Consider the following 23,096-nt stretch of genomic DNA (forward strand, 5'->3'; position numbering starts at 1 on the left):
GTTTTAAATTGCTCTGTCATCTCAGATTAGCACTCACCATTCATGCTAATGTAAACGAAATGGTACCTCTCCTGAAATATGTGAAAAAATAAATGGCATTACAATGAGGGATGCAGGGCATGATGTTTCTAATCCGTGAGCAGCTAATTGTTGTAGGTACTTCTTAGAACTTCTGTCCACTGAGCCATCAATTTGAATCCATATATTTACTATTACGTTATTTTAAGGTCAGAGCTTGTTTGCCTTAAGCACACAACTCCCACTGTCTCCAAGAGGCTATTTGCAAAAGCAAAGATATACAGAACCTCAAATGAGCAGCAAAAGGGATACCACCACCAAAATGTCTACAGCAAACCTATACGCTTCCAGAACACAAGAGCTAAGAGTGCACCTCCAAAACCACGGCCCGTCTAGACTCCGCTCGCTCACAAAGAAAAGCAGCAGTGGGGAGAATTATAGCCCAATACTCAGTGTGACAGGAAGGAAATAGCATTGGGAAATGCTTATTTTAATGACAGAAAAATATTTGCCAGGCTTGGGCTTAGCAGCAGTAGAAATGTTATTACTTTCCAAGCTGGAAGAGGAAATATTTCAAGGGCTATTTTTTGACACGTTCACTGTGGCTTGATTTCTGCATCTATTAAAAAACAGTCTATATAGCCTGTGCTGTGGATGCTTTGCAAAGCTTTGCATACAACGCCATTTTATAAGGCTATAGCGTGATAGCACTGTATGTAATTTACAGCAGGCTGAACAGCTACTGAAAGTGAATGTAAATGAAAATATTAAAATCCCCTTGGTTTTGTTTCCAGAATTAATGCTAAATTCCATGTTTTCTTTATTTTATTATTTCTCAGGGTACATGGAAGTGAGACAGCAAAGTGCCCCATGAAGCACCGCTGCGTAAAGAGGCCTGACTCTATACGGTTTCCTTCCTAATGCGTAAGTTTGTCAGCCTTTTAACCCAAAATATCCTTAAAATATTAAGAATATAGAAAGCTTTATTTCCTAGTGATTTGGAGTTTCATCTTCCTAGCATGCTTATGTTGAGTGCAATCCATTTACAAATACCATCATTGCAAGCACTTCAAAGCCTAGGAAATGTCTTTTAATTGCGATTACTGTGCCTGTCTTGAGCCTTCCTTCAAACACCCTTTGATTTTGGTGGGACTGCAGAGAACTGAGCAATGACACCAGCAAGCACGTTAGCTCTGCTATGCTGATCTGAAATTAGTCAGAGAAGAACCAATATTTCTGTGCTGTAAAGTTCCAGTAACGCAGACAATCATGGCAAGCGCAGTAAGTGAACGGCTTTGAAGGATGAACATTTACAAACGCGGGACCATCTAGCTCTGGAAATTACCTCTCGGAGTTATGATGATGTACTTTAGCTTCTCCCTCATTATGTGCAGGCAAGTTTTTAGTCTAATTTCTGGGTTCAGGGCTATCTGAAAAGAAATAGTCATTCATTTTCATTTTGGAATAAAGAGAAATGAGAGAAGAGAAAAATGAGGCAAAGCCATGTCTACAAAAAAGCTTCTTAACATGGCTTTTTCCTGGCTATTGCTTATTTCTCAAGTGCTCCTCTTTAATAGAGCTAAACTGTTTTTAACACATAATGTTATCCTTCCTCTATCCTACTCCTTCCATGCATAATAAAGTGCATTTAAGGTACTTACATGACCGTTGTTACTAAAGGATATGTGCGTCTTTTTAGTCTATGTATCTTCATAATACCTGTGGGAGCTGGGAAAGTCCTATTACAGTCTGAGGCTCAGAACATCAGAGATATTTAGGGGCCTGCCACCGAGATAAATGGGATTAGCTGCCCCATGGCTTTTCTGGCTCAGAGCCTCCACTATGTCCCTAAAATCACAAAGGACATCTTAAATGAAGCAGGGAACCACTCTTCAGAGTCTCACTTCCTAGTCTGGGAGGGGGGGGAGGCTCATTTCTGGATCAGATTTTCATTTTTGATTTCATCTTATGTTGCTAAAGGATGAAAATGTTAGATAAGGTAAAAATCACGTCCTTATTCTCTTCTGTCGACCCATATCTTTGTCAAAAGCTTTCAACTGTTGGCATACACTGGCTACAACCACTTTGGTATACTCTGCTTTACTGCTGCTCAGTTTTCTCTCAAATTGCTTTGCATGAAAATCTGCAAATAACTACCAAATCTCTTATTTAGCTCAAGACTCCTGACTTCTTTCTCTACAGAGTAGGAAATAGACTTTTATTGCCCTTTGCACATGGCTTTATTCTGCAGAAGCGCTGGCGAGCATTTTGCTTCTGCAAAGCAGAGTGTGCTCAGGTGAGGGCTGGGTGGCTGTGCAGTGTCTGTACACACGCCCCCCTTATAAAGGAAATTTCCATCTTTCCTGGGGCTCTCCACCAGCTCCCTGCCCAATTCCGAGCAGGAGACGTACAAAACACACAAGCCACCTACCCACACAGCACAACAGGAGCAGCGTAGCTCCTGTCCTGCACCCTCGGGAATTTGTCTAAACATACTCTGCTTACAAACACGGATACCTATTTTGGACGTCAAACTTCCCAAAAGTAAACCAGTCTGACACAAGGCAACAGTACACAATTTTCATAAAGAAACAAAAACTCACTGTCTCATGCCTGGGCTTCATACAGGCACCTTCGGGTGGTCAAAACAAGCAGCTGCACTGAATGTCTTGCCTTGGGTGGGTTTCCACAAGCACCCCGGCCTCCTGACACAACAGCACTACGATCTACAGTGGACAATATTCATCGGGACAGCACGGGCGGAATGTTTTTTTCTTACTGCAACCACAGGAAGATGTGATTTTTTCCTCCATGGTCACTAAGGAGCCCAGAGTAACCCCAAAATACTGTTCCATCCTAATTGTCATAGGCACATGTCTTTGAAAAGAGAAGAGACGGTATTTTCCAATTCCTCAAAGCAATTACTTCTTAAGATATGTGTTAGTTCAGTCTTTCCAGGATTTAAATTAAGCCAAGTATTAAATCATCCAAAGCTAACTACCTGAATATTTTCAACATCTTTCAACATCTTAAAAACAGACAGTCTTTGAAGCTTGTTACTTTAAAGCCACAGAATTTTGTCTGGAAATTGACCACTTAAATTCCCTAAAGTGGAAGCTGAGAAAAAAATAAATCTATTTCCAGACTCAAATTAATATTTTATTATTTAGCCCATATGTGAAAAGTTGAGCCTGTTAGGTGGATTTTTATATTAACTTGAGATACTCTAGGATGTTAAAAACAGGGCGTTTTTATTAGCCTTACAAACACAACCACCATGTTAGCACATGTGTTGGGGGTAGGAGGGATGAAGATGAGAACTCCTTGAAGGATGAAGATGAGAACTCCCTCTATAAAGGATTATATCAGGTTTTGGACTTGCAACTGTTAACTTTGTCTAAGACGTTAACGTGCCAGCATGGTCACAATGGTAGTCCCTCAGAGCGTGAACACAGGTCTCATTCATCAGATCAGCAATTCTTGTAAATAGGAAATTACAAATTGCTCCTGGGGTATTAGTTTTGCTAATTTGACAGCACTGAAAAATAATTTTATTCCTAATAGGAGTTCAAAGTATGACTGCTTCCTTGCCCAAATTGCCTGTTTGCTGCAATCTGAAATGGAAGTATTTTATCAGCTTAGCTTGACAGAGTGAATTTCTATTATCAGAAGAAAAAGAACTTCCAGTATCTGATTTCAGGTTCCAAATTCTTTCAGTTCATTGTGAATCTCTGGAAGCATGGAGAAAATGTACTCCATTTCCAGTTTAACACCGCTACAAAATACCCTAAATCTGCAACATATCTCTACAGATAAATGTCTGGGTTTACGTACAAAGAGGACAAAACTCTAGTGAAATAATTAGCAAGATTTACTGTAACGCTATGACTGCAGGAGAGCCCTGAGAAGATTTAAACGTGCCATTGGTGGCTGCTGGCTTCCTGGGTTGCTTGGGAAGCTTCTGGCGCAGAACACAACAAATATCAAACAGTCCAATTACCGTGATGAAAGTGCTCAGTCAACACGCTGTGACCCATCACTTGGGTCTGGCAGGGAAGCATTTTATCCATATTGTGGTTTGTGGTTTGCACAGATATCGCCCGCTATCTCAAATGCCTGTCCTTTTAAAATATATTGCACAATAGAGACCTGCAAGTTTTATGACAGCACAAATTCCAATCTTTTTAGTTCTTTTAATGAAAATTAATCATCATACTTTTTTTTTTAATGGAAAAAGACCAAACCTAAACTGTGCCTGCTGACAGACTTCTGTATATCACTCCTAATCCCTTTAACTTGTTTTATGTTTACAAGAAATATCCCTTTTCTCTCTTTGCTGATATACCCCAAACTATCCCCTAGATGTTCAAACACGACCGCTGCTGATCCAGCTATTTCCTCCTGACAGCTGTCTGCCAGCGTCTCCCTTCTGTGTGCTCAGGAACATGCCTCTGAAGAGCCTGAATGGAGGGTGTGCAAGTGTTCCTGGTTACAGGTTATTTATATATTTTCCTGGTGTTACGCTATCCCCCATCTTCAAAGCAGAGTCACCTTCCACAGAGAATCCTTCTGATCTGCAAATGTGGAACGTGCAAAGCAGCAAAATTCTCATCCCTGATGCCCAGGAGGGGCAGCCTGTTAAAATTCAGCCTCTCCAGCTTCTTCACACCTAAGTCTCGAGGTGGTTTTTCACCTCATCCACACAATGTCCACTTCAATGGCCGTGGAAGCTCCCCTCTAGCAATTTCAACAGACTCCATAGAAGATCCTTGCCATGTATCATGTTTATTTAAACGGAAGGGAGGCTTTACACTCCATAAGAAGGGTCACGGGACTAGGAGTGTGTCTACTTGTTTAGGAATGAAGAGCAGAGATCCTGGGGAAAGAGTTGCTGTGAGGACAGGTCAGTTTGTTTCAATAGCCTTTTTTTGGTGGTGCTAATTTCTGCCTGTTGCAGGGAGAAGTCAAAGATCCCCCAAGAGGGATGCCTGGCTGCACCACTCAGTGCAGGATGAGGCATGCGCTTCCTCCCCATCCCTGCACCCCACCAGCTCCCACGCTGACACAAGAGCAGTGGCTACCAGGATCTGGCACTGCAGTCACTTCGCAGCCTCACATGTATCCCTTCTTTAGTAAGCCTTGCCACAATGCTTACCCCCGGTCTCATGGAGACATTTATTCCTACAGCTGTATTTCTGCTATTACTGTTCACTCAGCAGTTGGGTTTGAGAAGATGATTTCTTGAGGTGATTCACATTCCACCCTTAGTTCACCCAGGCACACCCCTGAGGCAGCTGTTTGCCAGGCGAAGGAAGTATTTCACATTTCACGCTGGCTACCTCCTCCCTTCCCTTTGGGGATGCACGAGGCAGGTGCCTATCGACCCTCTGCCTTGAACACCTCCAGCAAAAGTGTCCCAAACTGCCGCCACGGACACTTGCAGCTCCTCCAGGAGCATTACTGATCTCGGCATCACCGGCAAAGAGCTTCCAGCTCCGAGGCAGCCCCACTAGCTCTCAGAACGAGCCAAGAGAACGGCCCCAAAGAGCTTAGAGAAAACTGAGCATGCAGCTATGGTAAGGAGAGGGCTGTGAGCCCTATGGGCTCGCTCTCTGAGCTCAGTAACTACAGATTTAAATAACAGATAATTGGATCTTGTAAACTCATTTCCGTTAGCTTCGCTGACCAATGGTTTCTTGCCTTGTTTTACACAGAGAAGACAAGGGCTTGTTCTATTTGCTTTGGCCCCAAGAGATAAAATTTGTATTTGTTACTGTGTATTTAATTTTCTGGGTTTCTTTCAGAATGATATAGTCTGTCACGGCTTTATTCCCCAGTGCAAACCTGAAAATCACTGGGCCATGTCCTAACCCAGTTACATCAACTTATTTAGTGTCAAAACTTGGCTCAGTTTTACAGAAAAGGCTCTTCAGTGAGTCAGCTTCCCAGTAAATCTTCAGGGATGTTAATCTGCAGGCAGATCCTACTCCAGTATGATACATGCATGGTGTTTTCCTTGGCTAGGAATAAAATAGAACTGCTTCAGACACACAGTACTTCAGCTGTATAAAATGTCTCGATTAGCATTTCTTGTTTTGTTTTCAGAAATAAGAGGAAAAAACAATAGACTCCAACTCTTTCTTGTTCATAGCCAAAGCTGGCCTGCATAATTAAAGGTAATTGTTAGTTTCTTAATAGCTTGGCATTTTCCACTGCACCTTCTAGAGAAGAGAAAAATCCAGACCGAATGAATTGTGAATGTTCATTCAGCATTCTCAGTAGGCATTTTCCTCTTGTATTTAAGCCAAAACAGTAAGTAATCTAGGCAGGAAGCATAGAGAGCAATTGCTTACTGGTGACCAAAGGTAAGAAAGGTCAAACGTTTATTTCCTATGTTGCTCCTATATGTGCAGTGCCCAGAATCTTTTAATTATATTTCATGGTACTCTGAACTTGTACAAGGACATAAAATATATTTATAGCTCACTTAAACTCTTGGTAATGAAACAACCATCCTACGCAGGACCTCTGCTAATCAACTGAAGACTTTCTGTGCATTAACTTTAAAAATGCAAAAAAGCACTTGTTCGTTCTCCAACAGAAACACTTATCACAGTTTAAAGGCAACAACAAAGAAAAGCTGTTTTTTTCTTTTCCTTAGGTAACAGTTTGAGTCTGTATCAGTTCACCTGTGATGTCTGAAGTACAAAAATACAATTTCACTGGCAATGCATATTTATTATACCTGTTATTATAGCGCTGGAAGCTCTCAACTACACCGTGCCAAGCACTGAAGAAACATATAATAAAAAGATCACCCCTCTCTAAAGCTTTTTCCTGTCTAAATATGTCATTTTCTCTCTTTTAGACAACAACAAAAAAGGGATAATCAAATAAAGAGGCCTTTAAAGATTTCACTTAACTAATCACACTTGATGCAAATTTCTGATGAACAGACTGAAAAGCTCCTGGACTGCTATGCTCCTGTAATTATCCACCTGACAGCAAACTTACCTTACACATCTTACACAAATCTTCCCTGTTGGGGACCTGCTGAAGATGAATTTTGGGGAAGGCAATCAGCCAAACATGTTAACTGCTTCTAAGGCTGAGATTAAGCAAAGGAGTCGGTGCTTTACAATGGTACCAGGTAGCTGCCTTTGCTTTTCTTTTTCTTTTTGTAAAGACTGCAGTGAAGTCTGTCTTGTAATTGCAAAGCCAAACATCCCCAGACTTAGGGAAAGAAAAAAAATTCAAGTTGCTGGTGAAATCTTAATTCAGCTCCCTGATGCGTGTGCATTATGATACAATCTTTAATTAGCCTATGAGGAAATTAATAATTATGTACTCAGTGCAGGATTTGGCTGCTGCACAGTAAATAATGCACCATGCTACACAACAAATGATGATGATTCAGCAGACATCATCTATCATATGCCCTGCAAGACACAAGGGGCCTGTGAAAAAAACAGTGTCTTGGATCACATCATTAGCGAGTGAGTATGAACAGTATATTCGTGCCAGAGAGGGAGGCACAAATTAAGGCTGCACAAGGAATCTCACTTTTAGCCTTTTGCCCTCTTGCTATTTCCTTAATGGACAATGCAAACATGAAAATATTTAAGTTTCTTATCTGTTTCATACAGCAGATATGGTCAAACAGACGCTGAACTGTGTACTAGGTCAGGGACCTGATGGTGACAGGTCGGGCACTACCAGGAAGGCAAACACGGTACTGGGCTGGGGTTTGCCATGACCTCCTGGGAACCCCACACGGCGGGGGACGAGAGGGAAGCTTACCCGGCTCTGCTCAGCCATGTTCTCTCCAACCTGACTAAAAACTGCTGCAGCAGACACAAAAAGCAGAGGATGCCAAACAAGAAACAAGAACAATTATATTCCTTTCAAAGAGCTCCTCAAGCTGGACAAAATTCAAGTTTGAAATAGCTGTGATTTTTCTGAGCTGCAGCAAATGCACGCCCGACATTTAAAACACTGGCAGTTTTTGTGATGGGTATAGCCAGCTGCGTAGTGCCTTCTCATTCACTCAGAAGTGTGAGGGAGGAGGATCAGTTGGTGCTCCCGGGCTCTTGACGCCAGCCAAAGCGGTGAGCATCGGAGGAGGAGGAATGCTACCTCTGTACCATTATTAATTGGGAGCCAAATTTGGAGAGCAAAGATACAAAAAAGTCCTTGATTTACAGCGAACCAAGACAAACAGGATGCTCTACTTCTGCCCTCAGATGTCACAAATAAAGCACAAACAAAAAAAAATTATGGCTATATATTATTCTTGGATATTTCTATCTAAGCCCTTGCTTTCCTACGACCAGAAGAGCAGGAGCAGAGCTTTGGGCACAGATGGGTGCACCAGAAGAGAGCTGAAATCCTGCTCTCAGGAAAGTAAATTCCAGCCGTTTCCCCCACGACAAGTTTACTACGTGCTGCCGCGCAATACTTTTATTGGCATTCATTAGTCCTTGAGGACCAATTTATTCATTTTTAGCAGCATTAAAACAGAGGTTGCATTTTACAAGTGAATCACTATACTGCTGGGGCTGTAGGAAGCCGCTCAATTATCTCCAGTGTGCTAAAAGCTGAATCCAAGCTCGATACTAATCTTAAATTGTAACAAACATTATTTCCCCAAGCCTTGATTAACCGACAGTCTGACTCCCAGCTTGCAGCTGTCTCAGGCTTTTGGGGAGGGAGGTCGGAGGTGTTGGATTTGTTTATTTATTTTTACCATTGCCATGCCGCTTGGGAAACTGCGGAGCAGAGACAGTCACTGCTGGGGTGCTAAGCAGTGCATCACTTGCAAAACACTACTGGAAATGAAAACCAAAAGATCGAAGCCCTCGGTATTCAGAGTGAGGCTGTTCCTCTTTTTGTATCTGATTTCTCCTTCATTCGGAGCTTCATTTCTGTTTAAGAACAGCTGGAGACCACAATTTAGCATTCACATTTAACTAGATATTTGTGGCATTCCCAAATCAAATTAACGTACTTGCTACCTCCTGACATGTAAATATACTATAATGTTCATCCCTAGTGACACATATAAAGAATACAGCAATTCCTGAAATTGAGGCTTGCCCCATTTCAACTGAAATACACACACCTGTCTGCATATGTACATACACATATATCATTTTCTATGTATTTGACCCCCTCCCTTAATCAACACCTCCAAGCCACTGAGTTTCAATGAATTCATGCTCTTGACTATACTGCTTTAAAAAAAAAAAATAAATAAATCACAGTCCTCAGTCTTTTTATAAGAATGAAAATCAAAGCCATTTTCATGGCTCGCTCTATGATAATTTTTCTTATTTTGTTTAATTTTGTTTCAGACTCTCATTTGGCAGCTCTTGCAGGTTGAGCCAGCAAAAGAGATTATGGCTGTTGTTTTAAGCAGCAGGTGTAGCGATCAATGTGGAAATGTATGTATTCCTCTTGGAGATGTAGCTACGACAAATGGAGACAACAGTTCCAGCATTACATGCAAAAATAAAACTAGGCAATTGATAAAAAGGTGCTGCAGAGGGAAAAACTGAATCCTTATTTCTTTTCTCTACTAATGAATGCACTCTCATCGTTTTTCTATCTGGGCTCTTACATGGGCTGCTTTCACGGTGGCCTTCGGGTGAGCATGTGCTGATGGTGCCCCTTGGTCAGCAGGAACCACCGCTGAGCAATGTGGAGCGACTTTCTGCAAAGGACTGACCCTGCTGGGACAGCAGCGGATTAGGAGGAGTATTCCTAAAGAGAAATCTTTATAGGCCCTTGACAAAACTACCATTTTTAGATGTCATCTCCTAAAGAAGGCTTTCTAGCTGAAGCAAAATGCGTAGTGTATCCTACCCCTGGCTCTGCCAACTCAAAGCACCTGATGCTGGACTCACGTTTTGCAGAATCAGGTCCTGTGAAAGCTGAGTTTTCTAATTTCTATTTCTCTTCACAGTGGAACAAACCCAGCTCATTGGTGTCTTGGCCAAATCTGCAGGTTTAACAAGAATGACTTAATACTACCCAGCTTCTTCAGAAGTAGCTATGAACTGCTGGGTAAAATGAGGGTTTTCTTTCCGTCTAACCTGGCTAATTTCAGAAAATACTAGATATAGAATCAAACTACCCTGACACAGCCTGGAAGGGAAGTGAGGTACTGGAAAAAGCTCTGCACATATTACACCATGTTAACTGTATTTTTAAATTCAAGAAGCTGTGTTGGTCTGAAAGGAGGAAATTAAATGAGAATGGGAAAGGGAGGGGGAGAAGTGAAGTGTCCTTAAGCAGCCATGGCAAATGTAAAGGTGAAATGCTTATCAGGAAAGGCATTCAGCCTCTTTCTACCCCAAAAATAGATTATCTTTCACTCTCCCTGTAGATAGATCAATTCTCAGCCTCATTTTTATAGACACAGAGCACCTTCAAGCTCCCATTGGTACCTCTGGTACTCATGCTACCCTCTAAAAATCGGCCCAACTCCCCTAATCACACAGGTTACCACATGCCAAAAAACTCTGTTACATCCTTGCCCTCATGTAAGTTGTTTGCGGACTTCCTTCAGGGTTTTGATCATGACTTCCACTTTGGAAGGGGCATTACACAAAACCCCACTTGTACCAAGACCCGAGAAGCATTTAGAGCCAGTGCCTGTTCCCAATTAGGTGGGGGACACTGAGAACAAATGCATCAAAAGGTCTTGGTTGATACATGCCTGTAAGACATGGGATGACATGATGTATTTTGTTCTCCTACCAGAAGATGATCATGGCATTTTATGGGCTAGAGGGACTTCTGGTACTTCTGCACCTTACCCAAAGCCAAGGGACTTGAGCTCTGTTCCCACTTCTAGCACAAACCTATTGTTTGATCTTCCACTCATCTCTTCCCTCCATAGTCCACTCACTCAAACCTGCTTTTTGGTTTTTTTTGTTGTTGTTGTTTTTAAACAACATTCTTAGACCACAGGTTGAGTCTAAAGACAGGCAGGATGCCCCGCAGTGCCTTAAAGTAACAAGATGCTTCGTGGCTCTACGGATGTGCTACTTCAATGCCAGTAACAATAAAGCAGAATCAACAGTTTGCTGTGAGCATTTCTGGTGAGAGAGGACAAAGTACTTCTACCATCTCAAATGAGAACAGATATCTCGAAGTACTCAAAATAACACAATCTCCTATGTCAGGACACGCTGCATATTTCAGTATTGTATTTTCAAGCTTTTGTATATGCCGATCTGTAAGCAGGGACAGCACCTTGCCTCTGGAGGCCTTGATGCTACCAAACTACGCGATTCTTGGCAAATGCCAAACTGGGGAGGAATTACCAACTCAAAAGCTGATTCAGAGCACTCACATTTCTTTGCAACAAGAGTAGCCCAGGAAATCCTAGTTTTTTCCTCTTATGAGAAACGCTGAGCATCAGAGAGCTGAAGGGTGAAAACTGCTTCATGTGGAAACCAGTAAACCAGCTGGAAGATGGCTGACCGTAAACTGGTTTGAGACATGGGCTCTTCTGCAGAGCCATGCAGAAAAACCTCAGCTGTTCGTCTCCTGTTTCACTGCTCTGACATCCATCCGGCCATCTGAGTGCAACGCTGCCTCAGTCACTGAAGGCCACATCCAGCACTTGTAATAAAAGCTTGGCTGCTTACTCTGTGAAATCAGAGGTTTTCAAGAGATTTGTGCACTGATTCCTGAACATTAAAATAAACTCTGCCGACACTTTCTTCTGAAATTACTATCTGGACACCACTAATTTCTTGCAAAATGTGCCTGTGTCATCCACTATCTCAGAAGAGCAGGTGCTTTCTTTTATGTCCCCAAGCAGATGCACATTTCACTGTTCCCTGAGCACTCAGAGGCAGCTTTTTTTGAGTGCATGACAAAACATGGTGACAGCTGCTGAAACCAAGATGCCTGATCTACCTTTTCTACCTAATCTGACTTCTGCAGGGGTGAAGCAGCTCATCTTTTTGGGGTGTGCAAGCCCTTGCAGGAGGCACCCCAGTGTAGTGCTCTCATCCCAGTCACTGCCTTGTTTTGTTCTCTTTTCTTTCTATAAAAGAGAATATTGTGCCTATACCATCTGTTAAGCAAAGTGCAGCACGTACATTGCAATATACCCTGCAGCACGCAACGGAGCCTCGCAGATTAAATGTGAAGAGAAGTGGCTGTAAGGGGAGAGAAAACTCCAGGTGCTGGAGCTGTTACAGGTGAGCCTAAGCATTTGCTTCCCCGAGGCAGCTACCTGTCAGGATTAATCTTGCCGAGCCCAGGAATGCACCTCAGTAGACACCGCACCCCATTCCAGGAAACCATAAATACCAAACAAGATGCTCAGCACCACACATGAAAGTATCTTCTTTCTGCAGAGCGTGATTGCGGAGGAGTGACGGTCGGACTTGCATCAATCCTGCCTTGTCCTGTGGTTTTCTTAAGGTGGCTCCTTGGGGGAAACAAGGAAGGAGGCAAGTTGCTGCCTTCCTCCTAAGGAGGCCTCCAAGGGAACCCCCTTATTTGTTTCCCCATCCTGGATCTGCCTGGAGACCCTGTTTTTTTTATTTCCAGGTTAAAGGATGTTCTCTCTCTTTCTATCTCCTCCCAAAACCAACCCTAAGGGAAGGAAGTCCAGGGGAGCCAAAGGAACAATCTTTGGTAGCCCCTCTTATAAGTACTTTTGATAACAACTCCCAGAGGCAAAACTGGGGGAGAACTGGGCTTCTTCTGAGTGATGCTGCCCAAGCATCATGCAGGAGGGGACACAAAACAATTAATGGTGCTTTGCCAAACAGGGTACCCCCGGCCTGTCAGTGATATGCAGTGCAGGTGACGAACACTTATTTAGCAAAAGTGATTGACTCCCAGGTTTCTTGTCCTTCTGTTTCTGTGTCATCTCACTAGGAAAAAAAGACCGTTAAGCTTCCTGTTTATCTGAAACACCTTCCTCCCCTTAATTCCCTCCTCCTCCTCAGTTTCCCTGACTCTACGAGCTTTTTATTTGGGGGGCCCAAGTGTTTTAGGTCCATTTATACTTTCCAATTTGGAAAAGATGCCTGTGCACAGGCACTGCTTGATATTAGATGTTCAGTTATGAGACCAACAGAGGCCAATGCAAGAGGTCAGCACTCTCCTGCAGAGCTGAGTACATGGCCAAGGCCACCAACTGAGGCCACACACCACAATTTCAGGGGCAGAGCACCAGCATGGGGAGTTACCACAAAAAAGAGCATCCCCGGCTAATTAGGGGCTTCTGGATGAAAAGTAATATATTTAGAGTCCAAACCCAAATGCTTGGCTCCTAGGAGCAGCCGGTGCCAATGCCAAGGGCGGCGGGAGGCAGCCAGCTCACCGAGCGTAGGCTGGGACTGCCAGAGGGACACTGCCGACTCCAGAAGCGCTCCTTTCCACAACCTTTGAAACAAAGGAAGCTATTTCAAAACACAGCAGCATTTCCATATTTTAAGGCATAACCAGCCCCTGGAAAACGTCTTTCCTGTTCCTACATAAACACAGTATCTTTCAGACAGCACCTCACCAAACCCATGGAACACTCGTAGCCCAGAGCAGAGGTGGCAGGATGCTGGAAGTTGTGTTGGATCAATGCGTTTGGGGACAGAGTCCCTGTGGCCCAGATCGTCATTGCTTTGGTCTTCTGTCAATCATTTTCTGCACAGAGTAGTCCTACATCACTCAGAACACATCCTTTGGTGTGTGGGCCACCAAATTCGGATACCTTAAAATTTCAGGCTGGCAGGGCTTGGTTCATGTTATCAGCAACTGAGAAAATCCCTGCAAAATTCAGATTCAGGTCTGGATTTTGTAGTCCAGGTTTAAAGTCAGCAGGTAGGACAGAGCTCTGCCTGCTGGGCTTACTCCACAGCCTCCTGATCAGCTTCCTTAAGCATCCACAGTATATGTAAATAAATATATCTATATATGCCTCTCTCCCCAAACAGTTCTTCTAGGGGCTGAAACTCTAGGTACTGTGGGTTAAATACGTCAGTTCCTCTGACAAAGGTACGTTTGGTTGAATTTTAAACAAGGGGCCTTTAGAAATCTCTAAAATTTTAACCATCAGTGTGTAACAGCTTCTAGGATGTTCCCCACCTTGAAACATTTAAAACAATGATTCATCTTCATACGAAATATGTAACTGTCTAAAACTAACTCTCAAATAACATTAATTATCTGCACGGTCTGTGTTTCAGCATATGCAATTTCCAGCTACCAACACTGGACATTATGAAAGCTTTTACATGATATCAACTTTCCAATGAGCAGCCACCTATAAAATACATAATTTTTAACCTGCATTTGATCGTCACAGCTTAAAAATCCCAGAATTTATGAGAGCTATTAATCGTTTTTAGACTGTACAGTATGGAATAAAAGCCAAGATTTTTGGTTCGGCTTGTTGATATTTCCTGAAAACATGAAACAATTCTGAAAGGACTGATTTCCTGGCTCACAGCTAAAGGTCAGCAGTCACATAGGGAGCGCTTGCTAAGTGTACCAAAATGATTGGGAAGAAAAGATTGGCACAACATTGCAGTATTATTAAAAAGTGATTTAAGTGGAGAAAAAGGGAGAAAAGAGAGAGACAGACAAGGATTAGGCTCTCAACAAGTGAGCTTTCATCAAGACTAGAAAAACAGCCTTGTTCCTTGCTGCTTGCAGCCCCTCGCTGTCACTCCAAGCACCGCTTGCTCTCACTCCCTCCTTCCGCCCCTCTGCCAGCCATGCAGCCCCAGCCCACGCTGTCATCCCGGGCTGCGCCGGCTCCTATCGTGACTGCTCTGACTAAGCATCACAAATCACTCCTCTGGCCTTTCCTACGTGCTCCAGAAGTTTTTCCAGGCTCAGCTCTGTGTTCTGTAACAGATTATGCAGGCACAAGTTTCATTGGGAAGGATGGGAGTTCAAAAGTCCCATAACTTTGTGCAACAGTGACTTAGAATTGTGCCATATGCAAAAAACCCCCCTCATTTTCCCAAGGAATCTCCCCCAAACCTGCCCAATGTTTGTAACTTGCTCGCAGCACAAATCAAGAACCAAAACACTTTACTGGCTAACTCCTGTTCTGCAGCCAGCAGAGGGGGCAACAGGCAGCTCTCAGCGGTTTCTTGAAACCATCTGCTTGAGGAAAGTTCTTTCTCAAAGTATTTTATTTTATAATAACAGACACCAAAAATTTCCCATCCACTGAGATGATACCAAAACAAGCACATTCTGCAATTAAAATCTCTGAGGCGTGTATAATGTTGGTAGCATCTTTAAAACAGTATTTAGTACCAGTCTCAACAGAGACTGTCCCAGCTTCCTCCAAGCCTCCTAATCTTGTTTTTATTTCTATTATTCAAGTTTTACTTTCAAAGTATGGGCTATGTACAATTTTCCAGGCAAACAAACTCTGACCAAAGCCAGCCTGGCAGCCTCCAGCAGGTCCCTGCCACAGGCTGTGCACCCAGGTAACTACATCTCCCTCCCTGCCTGACCAAGAGCCCTGGGACATCAGAATGAACAAAGAATTTGTGCGTATAATCCTGCTAATGAAATACCACTACTCTGACCTCAACGTCCTCCATAACGCTGACTTATCAAAAGCATATGCTCCTATCACTCATAGTCTGTGCTTTTTTTTTCCCCCTTTTTTTTTTAAATTAAAACCAATTGGTTGTAGAGCAAAATCCTACCTTTTCAGCTAAAAGGTTAACAGCAAGCCAATGACACATGTAGCTCGAACCTGATACCCCCAAATCCTGCTAACTACAGTAAACTAAAGGAAAACAATAAATGCACTAGTAAGCAGCTAAGCAATACTGTAGGCTGTTAAACTTTAAATTTAGCCCTGCCAGATCCTGGGGGAAGGGCATCCCAGCAGGCATGTGTCCTCTGCGATGCAGAGTGCTCAAACCATAGGATCCTATTCCACATACATCACTTCTGACTATCTGGCTACACCTATTGTATGTCATCTGTGTTTCATATGTATATTTTCTCTAAAAATACTTTGTATGAGATAAAGGGCATTCTACCCTCGGCAACAAAGCGTTTGCCCCAAAAGCAGCCAGTGAGACTGAAACAACAGCCTATATATTTTTTATATATATATATATATATATATATATATAAAAAGATGATTATTCCTTGCAACAGGACAAAGCTGTAGCTCAGAATAGAGGTGCTCTGACAATTTAGGGCTTTACAGACAACAACCTGCAAGGATGAATTATTCTCCAAAGCAAAATGTTGACCGCTAGCATGGAGAACATTACTTCAGAGGCAGATTGCTGTAGCCTTGCTATTTTCTAGCTGGAGCTTCAGGGCAATGTACAAGTAGAGACTATTGCCATGATCAGTGGTGAGATTACAAAAGCAAGATTTGCTGTGATGAATCTAAAAAAGACAGCTCCAGGCTTAAAGTTCAATGTGCCACACCTGCTAGCAGAGAATATATGAATAATCTGATCTCCAGGCTGCAAATACTACAAGAAAGGGTTGGACATCCCCATCCAGTGGAGCCTCCCCCACTATATCCTCCTAAGGGCAAACAAAATCACTGATACGAAGACAAGCGGTGCATCAGTACCTCTGCAACCCCCAAACCTGCACTCCAAGCTTCTGCTAAGGAAATCCAGCAAAACCAGGCATTCGGTGCCAGAAAGACTAGAACTCATCAATCTGACATTAAAAAACCCTTTTATTGAACAGTTCTAAATAGCACTACCTACAAAAAGTCTTGTTAACTGTGAGATTAATAACATTAACTGGAAAATTATGTGGTTTCTATGGCATTGTTTCAGCAGCTGAAATGATTCCATTACCCCGTCACCGAACACTCTCAATTTTAAACCATCTATGCAGTAGCTAAAGAAACAATACTAATACTGCTTATAGGTAAAGTCATGCTGGAAAGTCAGACACAATATGATGAATTTTTCTTTTTTAAAATCATGTCTTGCATAAATTATAAACTCTATATTGATTGCAAGGGCAGTTAAGCAAACTAAAAAGGTATAATGGGAGCAGGAGACATCTTCTTGGCCTTGCGGGCTCAAGTGAGGTTATTCCTACTGCAAAACAGCAATGGTCTGTGCATTATGGTCTGCTAAAGCAATACTTTGCTTATTGAACGCTTACTTTGTTTGATGCTTAAAAGAAACTCAGGTATGCACCACAAAAATAGAGCTTTTTTTCTGTAAAATGCTGGGAAACAAAAAAAAAAAAAAGAAAGAAAAAAGAAAAAACAGAAAAAAGAAAAAAGAAGAAAGAAAAAAAAGAAAAAAGAAGAAAGAAAAAAAGAAAAAAGAAGAAATAAAAAAATAAAAAAGAAGAAAGAAAAAAAAGAAAAAAGACAGAAAAAAGAAGAAAGAAGACAGAAAAAAAGAAAGACAAAAAGAAGAAAGAAAAAAAAAAGCCCTTATAGCCATAATTGCCATCTCAGCACAAGCATCCTCCTTTCATATGCTTGGCTTTGTTTACTATTATTCTTGTTGCTGTTATTATTATTATTGATCCACCAAAACATCACACTCATACTAAAATAGTTCTTCACTAGGCAATTTCTGCTCATCAATATAATCCTCAAAGCTTCCATCAAATTTTGCACTCCTTTATGACAGATGTAGAACTATGTTCTTTTGAGCGTCTGTGGCAAAAATAAAGAGCAGCTTTTATTCGATACCAGCCAATGCTGCGATAGTCAGTGGAGGGAGAGGGTGCCAAGGCTGGTGAATGTTCGGTGTTCACCCCTGCGAAGGACTGGATTTCAGAGGTCAGTGAGTGCGCTCAGTGGCAGCGACATCAGGTCCCATTCAGACATCAGTCTGAGCAATCAGCGTTCTAAGGCTCTTTTGAAAGTCTTGGTTATCACTTTTTAAGGCAGTTGAAAAATCAATTAATTTTGAGCTTTTAAAGGAATGCCTTCTCTGTGGTCACCCCTGGCCACACAGTTACAAAGCATTTTGCAGAGATGCACTGCCTTTTCTTTCTATTCAGTGTAAAAGCACTTAATCTCAGTTATCGGCTCCCTGAAGGTCAGGCTTATTTCTTTGGATCTATTATTTACTGCTTGAAATTTCCAGTTCCACCTTTCTGGCTATTATAGCTTCTTTCCCCAACTCCTATTCTTTTCACGATAACTCCGTATGATGACTGTTGATAAAGTTAGGAGGACCGTGATTCTAAATGTCTGACCTTCTTCAAAATCTGATAATGGATACAGTTTCTGAATCATAGGTCATCTCAATTTTGCCAATAAACCACTTATTTCCAGTGGCCTTCAGACCTTGAGCCTTACTGTGCATGGCAAAATGGATTCTTCAGGGAACAATAAAAGTAAAAGAGCCAATCTTAGCCTTTGCTTAGCACGTTAGGAGAGATACTGTACTTTGGAGAGCATGTTTGTCCACATCTTATGTGCCACAGTCTCTAAAACCTTCACTGCTGTACAACACTTTCTGATGTTTGTACAAAGGTAAAACTTGCAAATGTCTAATATGAACTAACTTCCTTTTCATTTGCAATCTATATGGAAAGGACAAGAAAAATCCATGCCTCCTTAAACCCTCCCCATCTACTGACGGCTATCCAGTCACCTTTACCACATTCTTCAACTTACAGATCAAGGCACAGTGCCAAGTTTTTCATCACTACCTCAAATGTTATGCTGCTGTGGTAGACCCGATTATGCCATGCTTGTAAAAGCTGTGTCGATGCCAAGGTACACAATTTGTTGGTACAAGTGCCTGCCAGCCTCCTGCAATGGCTTCACTGAAATGGAGCTCTCAAAATTACTTGATCTTGCAAAAACACTGCCAAAGGTACAATTCCTATTGAAGGTCAACATTTCATGCAAACTTTCGAACAAGATGCAGAGGAAGGCATGTCAAACACGAATCCCTGGCTCGAACACTGCTTGGAAAGTTCAGCAGTGACTCGATCCTGAGCAGGGGGGAACCGAGCAGGTTTTACTTACTGTCAAAGCTTCTGTGCTGCGCTGTTAGGGTTGTCTGCACGGAGCGACCAGCCTCTTTCAGCATGGCTTCAAATTCACTTCGGCTTTTGTTTGCAAAGTTCTCCTCCATCTCGCTGGTGCAGCAGGTATAGCCTTGTGGGCAGATTCGCAGGTGCTCCCCTAAAATGAGAGAAAACGGAGTTGAATGCCCAGGTCTGGAAAAGGGAGGATTTCAACCCAGAGAACCTCAGCATAAAAATATTCCAGCTCCCTAGTAACCTGAGATTGCATCAGGCTTTACATGTTTACCCCCTAATTTGAGTTATCCTGCATTAGTTCAGCGGTTGGTCTGAATGCAGGTACAAATTTTCTCACTACTGACTGCGAGGGAAGGAAAAGTGAAGGAGATAAAATTCAGATGTGGGGCAAGGAGAAGGGAAATACAAGTGTCTCCCACTCAAAGTCTGCCCAGAATCCCTCTAGGAAATGGGACATAGAAGTCTGATTAAATGACACAGTAATTGTCCTCATTAGATTTAACACGTATATTAGAACAACTGTTTGAAACTACTTTGTCAAGAAAAAAACCCAACTCCACCATGCTCCCCTGGCTCCCAAGCCACCCCCCCAAAACATGTCTCCTGAGAAGGCATTTCCATAACCAGAGAGGTGAAACTAGGGAGAAGTTTTCAAAAGACAGAGACGTGCCCAATGCCAGTGGAATTTGGGTGACTAATTCCCCTCCACACATTTTGAAATCTGCCCATTTACTATTTTTTCAATGAAAAATTTATCTCCCAAAGAGACAACACCACCCAAAAAAGGGTTGCTATGACAATCACTGATGGAATATACCCTTTGCTATAAGGAAGGACAGGAAGGTAAGAGGACTCAGCAGTTAAATTGAAAAATTCTTCAGTATGGGAGCTCTTCCTGCCCTCTGCAATCTCTTTATTGTGGAGAAGCAAGTGTTTGCATAGGCAAAGTCAGCAACATTTTAAAAATAATTGCTTAAGTTCTTATGAGTCCTTACAAACAAAGACACATCCACTTGCAAACACACCCTATATTTCTCCTTACCCAGCAATAAGAATTCATTTGAATGAAATCAAATATCAGGGTTGGGTTTTTTTTTAAAATAATAACACTCCCCCTTGTTCCAAGCATGCATGAGATAAACCAATTACAAAGAAGTTACCGTGCTTAACATAATTTGATTGGGATTGCCAATGATTTTGCTGGCAGTTTTACAGGACTGCTGTCTTAACGTCATAGCTGAGCTGAACCATATATTTAAAATCATGTTTTATCTTGTGTCTTGACAGCTTCAAATCCAGAAACTGCAGAGTCCTCCAGAGTTTCCCATTAAAGTTCTTAGCTATTTCCAGCGCAGAGCCCTTCGCAAGTAGGCGCCTTAGGGTAAAAAGGTCTTTGAAACTGGGCATGCGTCCTACCCCTGTGAATGCCATGTCATTAGTAACCTAAGAGCAATTTTAACAGGAGTGCCCTGTGGTTGATGTATTTTAGGCAGAAGCCATTCACGATGAGTTTGCATTTTGCTGGCCCTCACGTCTCTGCTCTGGAGCAACCTCTGCAGGGCGCTGGGGTGAGCCTGCCCTTGGGGGAACAGGGTATCACGTGCATCTGCACCCCCGGAGCAGCCTGCCTGCCTGTGCGACGGGAATTGCTGCTCACCAGCTTTCGTAGGAGAGTAATTCCCATCATCAGGCTTGCGTCTTACTCCTGGCTGACAGGAGCATCAGGGAAGGTGGCATGTCCCATGGGCTCCCATCTCCCCCAGGACTCCCTCCCAGTCCCCACGAGAACCCAGTCACCAGAGCGTCATGTCATCAAAGCTATGGGAAAAGCAGCACCTTGCTTCAATATAAAAACTAAGGGTCAAATATAAACATCATGTGGCTCAACGCTTGCCGTACCAAATGCAATTTAAGTTACGGTGCTTGCCTAAGCCTTTCTTTCCTTCATAAACTTGATTCTTGCAATTCATTCCCTGAGCTCATTTCTGTAAAGCTGCCTTTGTACGAGAAAGTCATCATGAGGCTTGCTGACATGTGAGAGACAGGCAGAAAAAGGGAGCTATAATTTTTTGACAGCTTTGTTTCCTGTCATGGCAAATTAAAAACTTTCTTCCTGTCCAGCCTCTTCCACCCAATTTCTGCTGCCATGGGATTTCTGATGAGGATGGAAGTTTTGCTGGCAGCTGTTTTGCCACAGCACGCATCCTTTCAGGCTGCCCTTGGTGCCCTCAGGACCAAGTGAGGCCTTTGCGGTGCCCGGCCTCTCTGAAAGGCCTGTAAACAAGTAAACAGCTCCCAAAGGATCCCAATGGTTCCCAAAGACTGCCTTTACCACCACCGGCTCAGTCTCTGATAAATTTTGCAGATGACGCCCTGGTCCTGCGAGACTTTGCGCTCGATAACACCCAAAAGCACAAGCACTCCCGCCACTTCTCCGTGCACCATTACCCACCAGGGCTTGCAGGTTCTGCCTAAGCCACAAACAACCCTTTATAAACCCCCTGTTTTGGTAAACCAAGATAAAGCAGTAGGAACCAACCGCCTGGGGAACCTCCATTTCCTGGCCTGCTGCCAGCAAGCAGGGCCTGGCTGTGCAATGGTCTCCAGCACCTCAGGCAGGATTCGGTCAGGAGACCTGCCTGAAACTAGGGAGAGCAAACATGGCCGCCTCAGCAAGGAGACACCTACACGTTCATCAAAGCTGCCGGTCAAGTGGGTTCCCCCCACACAAGCCTTAGGAACTAAAGGGGGAAAGCGTGGGGATTGCCTCTGGGGAAGAGCAGGGCCTGTCCTCAGGAGGAAGATGGACAGGGAAGAAGAGCCCCGTGCTGTATGCCCGAGCTGCCTGACGAACAATGAGGAGCAGCAGCAGTGTGAGGCACACTAATTAAAACGTGACATGACCAGACAAAAACCTCCACACTCCCACCCCAGGCAAAGCGGAGCGCGTTTCAGCAGGATGGCATCAGTCCAACCCCTCGCTGCGCTAGCTGAGCTTCAAATAACCTCCCGCCAGCCGGCACCAGGAACAGAGCGGGAAAGAGAGACGGGAAAAATTAAAAAGACAGAAAGGAAGGGAAAACTCACACCTGTAGCTAAAATTGCTTAATTTTACACAACTTTGTGAATTCAATATAGATTTTTTTTTTTTTAATGCTCAAATTCAGAGCAGTCTCAATCCCTTTTGAAGAAATGTTTATCTTAGCTTTCTGCAGGCGTTTGTATGGTGCTCAGCACCACAGCACTTTATCTCAGTGGGAAGTGAAGTTTTATCATTTGTCTGGTAATTCAAACTCAGTGCACACAAAAGAGTCTTACAGGACTACGAAAATGCTTTGCTTTCTTTGCTTTTTAACCTGACCCACCCTGGAAACATTCACTATTATTATTTAACCTTTTTTTATTGACTCCCAAATAAACATACTCTAGACTGTATTTTTGCTCTCCTTGTACTTCAAAGTTCATTTGTTTGCTAACTTGCTGTTATGTCATTGCTGAAGCTGCACTATAAATATCTCCGGGTTCACTTGGCAGAAGATTATCTGCAGATATCTGGAGAGCTAGAGGTGTTTTACGAGGAGTAAATCTGCAAGATACAGCGTGCGTTCTCCTCTCCGCTGCTGCGTCAGAGAAATTTCCCCTTGTATAGAGCTGACATGTTGCTAACCGCTTGCTGCGGAGCACATGCTCCCAGCCTCTGGAAGAGCTTTGCAGAAAGCCAGCGAGCACGGCAGAAGCCAAACCAGCAGCAAGCAGAGGGCTGCTCCAAATCTCCTTGAAGGTAACGGATACGCTCCCAGGGACTCAGACCAACCCTGGGTCAGGCCCAGAGAGAATTACGCTATCGCATGTGAGCCCGTAACTGAAACCCAGCCATCTCTCGCCAGCCCTTGACTCGCAGGCCTGACAGTGGGGCACAGAGCAGAGCACGGAGCAGCGCAGGGTGCGTCGGATGGCGCAGCTGATACCAGCCCTGCGCTGCCCCGAGCACTCCGGATTTAAGACACATTTGTAAGATAAGATGCACTTTGGGATGCTTGGCTTTCCTTCAGAAAGCTATTGGCTTGCCAAAAAACCGC

The 23,096-nt window shown here is 43.1% G+C and overlaps 1 protein-coding gene across 1 annotated transcript in view; it reads right to left on the minus strand.

The window, feature by feature from the left end:
* The window catches only part of GPC1 (glypican 1), a 211,168-nt gene that overhangs the window by 87,730 nt on the left and 100,342 nt on the right, over nucleotides 1-23,096 (minus strand). The window contains exon 2 of the mRNA XM_075760905.1: nucleotides 19,001-19,159. Coding sequence (XP_075617020.1) covers nucleotides 19,001-19,159 — 159 coding nt within the window. The remainder of the gene's footprint in view (nucleotides 1-19,000; nucleotides 19,160-23,096) is intronic.

Source organism: Balearica regulorum, chromosome 9 (genome assembly GCF_011004875.1).
Source record: "Balearica regulorum gibbericeps isolate bBalReg1 chromosome 9, bBalReg1.pri, whole genome shotgun sequence".
NCBI classification, from domain to species: Eukaryota; Metazoa; Chordata; class Aves; order Gruiformes; family Gruidae; genus Balearica; species Balearica regulorum.